This window comes from Myotis davidii, unplaced genomic scaffold, assembly GCF_000327345.1.
Source record: "Myotis davidii unplaced genomic scaffold, ASM32734v1 scaffold792, whole genome shotgun sequence".
NCBI lineage: Eukaryota > Metazoa > Chordata > Mammalia > Chiroptera > Vespertilionidae > Myotis > Myotis davidii.
In genome coordinates, this window is record NW_006283548.1 from 238,304 (window position 1) to 247,634 (window position 9,331).

Below are 9,331 nucleotides of genomic sequence, written 5' to 3' on the forward strand. Positions count from 1 at the left end.
CTACCACCCAGATAACCTACGGGAAACAGAAGCAGGACATGCTACACCTGTGCATGAGTCTTGAGCATGGAGAGAGAAGGGGGTCTTTGGGGGCAATCACCTGGAGGAGAATATACTATGAACCGTAAAAACATAGTGAATGTCTTTGACACCGATCTGTAAATGCATGGCAGTCACGAAGTAATCAATGGCCTGCCACTGATGTTTATTACTCTGCCACACCAAATACAGTAAGGCTCATCGTACTTTTAGAACACAAAAAAACATTTCAGAAAGTATAAAAACTTAAAGCATTGTCCCCATGTATTTTATAAAAACAAATGACTTTCTTACATTAAAATAAGTGCTGAAGAGATACAAATGAGTCGAGTTATTGAGCAAATAAAAACAGGTCTGAGCTACTCCTTTGCAACCCAATAAGGCTCAGCCACATTGTATCTTTCAGATTACCAGCATCAGGGGGGACTCAGCTCAGCTAACAAGTTTTGGCAAGACTGTCCTCTGCTGAATATTCCCATTGGCATCTGTCATCTGTGCCAAATTAGTCCTCAGTTTGGAAGCGGAGCTGGAAGGTGGAGGTAACTTGGAAATGGAAGTGATAGCACCAGTGGTCTCAGTTATCCTTTTCACTGCCATCTTCTCCCCGGAGGGAGGCTTTGGCAACCGCCTCCTCAGCCAGGGATGCCGCAAAGCCTGGCCGGGGGTCATGCGGACCACAGGATCCCATTCTAAACACTGTTTCAAGAAGTCCAGGAAGAGGGGATCATCGCACCCCTTCAGTGCATTCCCCCACTCTCTGCTCTCTGGTGGGCCCCTCAGTTTCCCCCTCCGGGAACGGCCTCCGTTGAGGACCACAGAGCCGTCTGAGAGAGTCGTGACAGTGCAGTAACGGGGATATCCCTTGGAGCTCACAAAATTTTTGGCTCGTTTAGATGCATCCAACAGTTTCTGGGAGGGCATGCCCAACAGTTCGATCATACAGGCCAGCTGGTCCCCTTCATCTTCCCCAGGCAAGAGGGGGTACCCGGTCAGGAGCTCCGCTAAAATGCAGCCCAGGCTCCACATATCGATGGGCATGCCGTACCTGGCGCCAAGGATCACTTCCGGGGCCCGGTAAAAACGGGACTGAATGTACGTGTAGACGCGCTGATGCTCGTAACAGCTGGAGCCAAAATCGATCACTTTGATACCGCTTCTACCCTGCTGCTTTAACAAGATGTTCTCGGGCTTAAGGTCACAGTGAATTATTCTGTTTTTGTGCAAAGCATCCAAGCACTGCAGGATGGAGTGGGCAAACTTGCGCACCAAAGGCAGGCTGAAGCCCTGGAACTTATTCTTCTTGATGAGCTCGTACAGGTTCATGCTCAGCAGCTCGAACGTCATGCAGATGTGGTTGCGGAAGGTGAAATTCTCCAGCATGTGGATGACGTTCATGGTGTTGTCCTTGTCCTGCTTCCGCAGGTGCTCCAGGATCCGGATCTCCTCCGCCGCCTGCCGGTGGAAGCGCTTCTCATTCCGCACCATCTTCAGGGCCACGTGCTGGTGGACTTTGTGGTCGTAGGCCTTGACCACCTGCCCAAAGCTTCCCTTCCCAATGACCTTGAGGACCTCGTACCTGTAAGCCACGTGATCGTGGGGCACCTGCACGTAGGATCCCTGGTCATCGTCGTAGCCGCCGTTGTTGGACCCGCCTGTCATGCCCTGGCGCTTCTTTGCATTTGGACCCAAGAAGTATATTTCAGGGTAGCTGAAGATCTCGTGGTGCTCAAAGGTGGTTAGTTTTTGCATGTATTGCTTCATTGCTTGCTCGGGCGTCATGGGGGTGGCTTTCACCTTCCCCACGCCTTCCATAGACTTCAGAGAGGTGGAGCTGCCCTGCCGCCGATGGATGCTCTCCAGCTGCCGCTCTGGCACCACCGGCAACCCGGCTTTCCCCACCGTCGTAAGCCCATTGGGTTGTGTGGTGAGCACTGTCCGCTTGTTGCTGTTATCCTCAAACAGCTGCTGCACCTGGATCTGTCCGTGGCTGTGGCTGCCCACATGGAGGTGATCATTCATGGTGTGCTTACCGCCACCGATCTGGAATGCAGAAAGGAAACATGAATCGAATGGAAGAGGTGTGTCTGTTCAAATGGGAGGTCTTATAAGTCAGCCCCCAACCCCCACCTTTACCAAACCCAATGTGGTTGGAATTTACAGTCCAGCATCAGGTTTACTAAATGGTCCAAGAGGGACCTCAGGAACAGCCTGACAGGGGCAGCGGATATGATACTGACAGCCTCTGACAAAACAGAGGAAACAGAGGTTAGTTGGCTGGGTAAGGCTACAAAACCTGGGATCCTGAAAAAAGGAGCCCATTATATGCTGCACCTCACAGACGAGCTGCTTGCTGTACACACTGAGGGACCTTCGAATAAATTCCCTGTGGAGGCAGAGAATGTCATTCTTGCTTATCATCCTATACCTAACATTTAGCACAGGGCCTGGCACAACACAGGCTTTCCACTCAATCCACACTTGGTATCAAAATGGAAATAGGATACAGAAAAAGCACGAGGATGGAGACTCTCTACTGGCTCCACCTCCGCCCCACCACAGGGCGGGGACTTCTGACCGGTCCACTTCCCTTTCTCCGTTGTTTAGCGAGCGCTATTCTGCAAACACTGGTGTGTTCATTCCAGTCTTCACTACTTGGAAATCTGATCACATCTAAGAACATGCACGATCCAGTGGCAAAGAAAACTGTACTTTTAGGCTTGAGAGATTACCATGCAGATGCACACGGCAACCCCCTAACCTATTTTTAAAAGTTTCTGGGCTTCGCTAACTGTGATGACCATTTAAGGCCATTCAGCTCAACAAACCAACTGTTGCAGTTTTTTGGGCCTTCCTTTGGTCAATGGCTCAGCTCTCCTAAGAGCTACATTTCTCTGGGTTGCTGGGATATTCAGCTTCCCAACAAGAAATACAAAGTAGCGATTTCTATTTTCAGGCACACATGCCATCCCTGAACATTGCTGTCTAAACAAGATGGATGGTGTAAGCAAAGGCTCCCCCGCTACCTGCCCCCCCACCCGGCCCCCATCTCCACAGAGAATCTACTGGGATTTCTTTTTTCTTTTTCTTTTTTTTGCATTATCATTGCAAAGAGGTGAGGGGTGGGAGAAGACTAACAGCCAGGATCCTCTCCCAGTTGGGAACTCTTGACACCTTAGACAACCACCCACAAGTCTTAAAGCACCCCACTAGATGATTTTTACATGAAATCTTAAAGATCAATTGTCATCCGCAATCCGTCTCATTCATCCCACCACCAGTAGCTGAGGTCTAGCCACGTAAGTGGCAGTCCTTACCCTCAAGAAGCTTACAATCAACTCGTTGAAGTCCTTTACCATCACTATTTTTTTCTATTATCTCTTCCTAAGCCCTACCTTTGGGGCTTTATCTACCACTATAAGCACAGAAGGGCTCTGCACATGTAATATATAACAGTTCAGGGAATGGCTTGAGATCACCTAGCTTATAAAATGAAATTCTAAGACCTTACTCGCAGACTAAGACCTTTAAATTTTCTTTCACTGACACATGCCATGCACAGTGACTATCTGAGCAGTGCGATTTCTCTCTGCATTCTTCCAAAAACAGAGTAGACTACAGTATAGTACTTGGGCACGCCTGCAGTGTGATTTCATAGACTGAGGGATTTTATTTCTCAGACAGATTTCTCGAAGACTTCTAATTGATCCCTCTTAGTACATACATAGATGATATTCCAAGCTAAGTGAACTTATCTCCTGTAAGGGTAGCCGGACAGGTTATTTTTTCCTTGTTCTATGCCAAAAGCAAGAAGTCCATAAAAATGAGGAAAGCCTTAGCTTTATATAAAATTAGTATAGGTTTGCTCACTGCTGCTGTTCCCAAGCCTCACTCTACGCACCCCTCTCCCCACTGTGGTCTTTCGAGCACCAGGGAATAAAGGGACTTGGAATTAGAAGTATCAGAGCCATTCTCTTCAAGGCAGCATGGAGCAATGTCAAAAGAAAACCTACATTACCAGCATACATGCTACAAAAAACATGAGGTTTCATTAGGGACAAAATTAACCTTGGGGCTTTAGGAATTCCTAAAAAGATAGCAAAGTAACACATTTTGAGCACCTGAAACTGACTTCAGTTTTTGCAATAGCAATTTTAACGTCCTGCATCATTTAAAAAGCAATCAGAGAAGTTTACTGACTAGTACTAAAGAGAGCTTGCCCATTCACTTGACCACTTCCTATCTTTCCAACGGTCTTCTCTTGGTCTCCTCCACAGTATCAGTTCACCTACCTAGAGGTGGTGCAAGGGTTCCACAGGGCTCAAGCCTCAACTCCCGTGGCTTCTCACTCCCATAGCTCTCCCTGGTTGACCATGACCGCAACCCTCCAGGGGATGACATCTGCCACATCTGCACCTCTAGCTCAGACCTGCCCAAGCTATGTCTACTGAGTTCAACACCCATATGTCCAAGCACAGATCAGCTGCCTATCCCACGGGCAACTCAAACTCATGATTTTTCTACCAAAACTATTTCCTCCTTCCTTAACCCTCAATTTCTGATAAACAAAAGGCGTCACTTCCACATAGTCACTCAAGCTATACACCTGGATGTCCTCCTCTGTGTCTCACTCACCTTCCCAAGTCACCCTAAACCTCCTCATTTCTTTCTATCCCATACAGTCTCCCCTCACACGCCTGTTGTCTCTCACTGGGACAACTCAAACAGCCTAACCTGACCCCTTGCTTCTAAGTCTAGAATTCCTCAAATTTCCTCTCTCCATAGCACTCCTACGGTTACTATTCAATAGTGTCACTCTGACACACTGCCCTTGCTTTTGCTCAAGGCCCACAACTGCACCCATTTCCACAGACAGTACAAGAACTCACAGGCAAGAACACAAGATCCCAAAACACAGAGCCTATATGAGCTGAGTCCTTCCAACGTCGTCTACAATGCACACTATTCTCTCCAAGGGTAACAGAGCTGGATTCCCCAAGACCTGTGCAAACACCACTGTTTTTTTATACTCCTCTGCTTTTGGTGAAGTTATTCTCATATGGTGAAGAGTCCAGGGATTTTCAAGCAGACTCATGGGAAATGAGTCTCAATTTCACCGCTGATTAACTGTGACCTTGGGCAAAGTACTTAATCCCTGAACCACAGTGTCCTAATCTGTAAAAAGAAGGTAACTTCAGTGGGGCTATTAGGAGGATAAGTAAGGTAGTACTGAGTGAAAGAGAACTATTATTATCACCCTTTCCTTCCTAACCACACCTAAGCAGTAAACTCCTGATCAACCCTCAATGTCCAGTTCAACTCTCACCTCCTCGGTGAAACTCCCTCTCCCTTCTGCTGTGCTGATATACGGTAACGTGTTTCATTTTACTGCGATTGTTTTACCACCTGATGTACCCAGCTAGCTGTGAGCCATTCCAGGGCAGGGTTCCTCTTATCTCTGAAAGTCCCTATTGATATAAACCCAAACATACAGTAAGCACTCATAATTATCTGTTGAATGGAAAAAGGCACGTCAATAAGTCCTTGTTAACTCACATCTCTGAATTCTTTTTTTAATTCACAGGTCTTTTATTTACTTTTTAATTAATTAATTTTCTTATTGATTAAGGTATTACATATGTGTCCTTAGCCCCCCGTTGCCCACCCCCCGCCCCACACTCATGCCCTCACCCCTCTGGTGTCTGTGTCCACTGGTTAGGATTATACGCATGCACACAAGTCCTTTGGCGCGGAATTATTCTTGAGAAGTACCTTTGTACCTTCCTAAGAAAACATGAAGTTAACGCCCAGGGAATTGCAAATTGTCCCTGATGACCCACCTCACAAGATGTTAAGCTTGCAGCGCACTGGGGGAGACCTGGAGGCAAATGGCAACAGTTACAAAGTACCTGTAGCAGATACATCAACTAAACACGCGAAAGCAACATGTGGTGCCTTAAAAACTTCCCAGGTGTTAAGAAATTCATAGGAAAGGCTCTAGTAAAGGAGGACTTTGAGTCTCAAACTCTGTAAAACTCTTAACATCGAAACCAAATTTGGAAGCACCATGAACTGGTCTCTAAAGAGGAGAGGAGACCCTGGAAGAGCCAAAACGTTTCCAGAACACATATGCCAGGAAGGCATCTGAAACTGACGGATCCTGAGAACGCTCACTCTCACTCCGCCTCGTGAAGCCTGAGACTGTGGCTTCTTCCTGTTTGCTTTCCTTACACAGTGCCTGCCACAGTTAAAAATGTACACTGAGAAAATGCATCTGTTAGATACCTACAATGCATGGGTTAAAATGGAGAGGCCCACCACAGCCTTCTCTGACCACGAAACAGGTATCAAAAATTAGCTAAGAACAATAGTCTCACCAGTTTTGTAGTTTTAATCTCTTCCTGTGATCAAATGGAAAACAGCAGATATTACACTGTGCTATTATTTCTGGGCATTTAAGAAGCTCTCTGAAGTCATCTTAGAAATGTTGTGTAGTGTTATGGGAATAGAACTGAGTCCAAAAGATTGGAATTTCAGCTCCTCCTCAAACAACTGCCGGTCTGTGTGGCCCTGAGTCAAATGTCTACTTCTCCTTCAAGATATTACTGTTTTTAATAGGAATAGTCACTCTTCTTCCATTCTGATTACTTCATAAAGGCAAACTAGCACCGTGAAAATGCTTTAAACATTGACACTTCTAAAAGTGATGCCATACTAATATTTGGGAGTTAAAAAACAAAGTCTATTAATATCTCCCACACCACATAAAAAAAAAATCTAGTAGTTAAAAAGATAGTTACTGGATAGACTTTTAGGACCGAGATAAACAAAATGACTAGGTGTACAACAATATATCCATGGAGATAGAAAACAAAGAGCAATGGACTAAATTCCACAATTCATAAACTTTATAATCATATATTTATCCACCTACTATGTTATTTACAAGGGAAAATATGGGCAGGCTCCTATGACAAGATTATTTTCCTCTCATTAATGCCCGTTCTCCCCACTCCTTCTAGAACAGCTTTTCTCAGCTGCAATGGCTGTGGAAAACACTTATACAAACCTAAAGCCATATGGGAAGATAGATCTGCAAAGGTTCCTGCCTTTATAATGAAATTAATAAATACAATTTCCTCGAATTCGCAGTGTCGAGCAGTATGTCAAAGCTAGACTCAGGAGGGCCTGGCTTGGGCTCCAGCCTTGGTATGAACTGGCTCGGGAATCTTGACCAAACCAGTGAACATGTCAGCTTCCTCCTCTGTAAAATGAAAGAGGATCACATCAATGATGTGCTCCTTTTATACTTCCCTATTCTAGGAAATCTGCGATGTTGTACAAATAAAATAAAAATTAAACAACAAAACCCCAAACCACACTTTCAAAAACCACGCCTCTAATGATCAACAGCATACTGAAGCTTACAGGTAAGTTACAACGAGGGAAAGCAGATGCCACCGCAAATCCAAGTATCCCCCATCAGGAGTCCTAAGGAGCATCCTCACATCTGCTCCTTTCCGGTCTATCACAGGCTACTCCTCCCGTTTTCTCTAATCCCATGACATATGTCCATTGCAGAGAGACTCTGATCAAGCAACGCCAACCCTTATAAAACTGGAATCCAGATGCAAACCAAGTATTTTTTCCCCACGTCATGGGATTACATCCACACCTGGGAAAATAGATGTTATGGTCTCCAACTTGTCAGGTGATTCCAAATAAACCCAAACCCTTAACAACAATGGCAAGTCCTCAACTAAAATGTCACTGTGACAAGAACATTCAACCATAAGAAACCACCCATCCTACCGGCAGACTCTCTTCCACCATCAACGATCCAACACAGACAAGTTAAACTTCTGTGTCTGGATGTGTCAGGAAAGACAAAGGCAGAGAGAAACGAGTAAAACTAACAAGACGTTTTCCTATGAAAGTTGTGCACATCTGTCCAGGTCTCAGAGGACAGACTCCACTCTCACCATCCTCCCACAAATCCTCCCCTAATAAACAAGTTTCTCCATAAGGCATTCCCCTCAGAGTTGCTCCTCTGTAGGCTAGACATGGCCTTTTCTACAGCTCTCCACCTCCACTTGACAAAGCTCAATCCTTAGCAAGCATCCCTCATCCAGAACCATCTTAGGCAGCTCCTCTGGGAAGATCCCATTGGAAAGAAGACCTTGGAAACCTTCACTTCCTCCAAGCGCACCCCTTCTCTAGGCTGGCCGGCACCATCCAAGGGCCATCACCAGGAGCCGAGAAGAGGCACCTGCTGAAGTCAAACCCAGCCGGCCAGTCACTGCAGCCACCCATCCTGCAGGGCTCTCCCCTCCCTCTGGCCCGCAGAGGGACCCCAGCATCTATCAGGTGCCCTGCCCTTTGCTTTCAAATAACATCCAACTGGGTGGCTTGTTGTTCTGACTGCTACTGCGGCTCCTCTGTTTGTTAATGTTAATTACAATTTCTGCTGTGCTCAAACCTGTAGCACTCATAAAACATGCTTCCACACGCGGAGGACAAATGAGGGTGCTCCCTGCTGGCCGGAGCCAGGCCTGGGAGGCTCTTTGGGGGATCGATTTTCCGGGCAGGACTGTCTGGCTGTCCCCTAACATATCTGTTTCTATAAATACCCACTATCCAACGTGGGGGAGGAGAGATGTTTACCCGGTCAGGGAAGGGAGCTCTGGGAAGCAAGGACAAAAAAAAAAAAAAACGAGGGAAGAGAGAAGGGAAGCCGCAAGGAGGGGAAGTTCAGAGGCAGAGGAGTGCAGGGGTGGGCGGGCTCCGGAGGGGAAGTGAGGGGCCCACGCCACGAATCTTCCTTTGTGGCTGCAGCTCTGGGCTCGCCCGAGTTACAGAGGGCGGCGTCCAGGGGAGGCCACTGGCCATGGCCGTACAGACACTGGCACTTCGACCTCTCTTCTCTGGCGTCAGAACCCAACAAGTCCGGGTGTGGATGACCCGGCCCCTCCCGCACCCCTGTCCCCAGGGCGCCCGCGGGCAGGGTCTCACCGTGTGGGCTGCACCCCGTGTCTTCAGGGAGGCCCCTGAGGCTGTATGGGAAATGCTGCGTGTGTATTTGTGTGTGTGTGCTTGGTTTTTGGTTTTTAATATTTTTATTGATTTCAGAGAGGAAGGGAGAGGGAGAGGGAGACAGAAACATCAGTGATGAGAGAGAATCATCGATCGGCTGCCTCCTGAACGCCCCACACTGGGGATCGACCCCACAACCCTAGCATGTACCCTGACCGGAATTGAACCTGGGACCCTTCAGTCCACAGGCCGATGCTGAGGG

The 9,331-nt window shown here is 47.1% G+C and overlaps 1 protein-coding gene across 1 annotated transcript; it reads right to left on the minus strand.

The window, feature by feature from the left end:
• Positions 1 to 280: 280 nt before the first annotated feature.
• Positions 281 to 9,058, minus strand: DYRK2 (dual specificity tyrosine-(Y)-phosphorylation regulated kinase 2). The gene is made up of 2 exons (XM_006753770.2): positions 9,049 to 9,058; positions 281 to 2,079 (listed from the first exon to the last, which is right to left on the minus strand). Exon 2 carries the CDS (start codon positions 2,056 to 2,058, stop codon positions 472 to 474), a length of 1,587 nt encoding a protein of 528 aa, XP_006753833.1. The 5' UTR covers positions 2,059 to 2,079; positions 9,049 to 9,058; the 3' UTR covers positions 281 to 471.
• Positions 9,059 to 9,331: the final 273 nt, after the last annotated feature.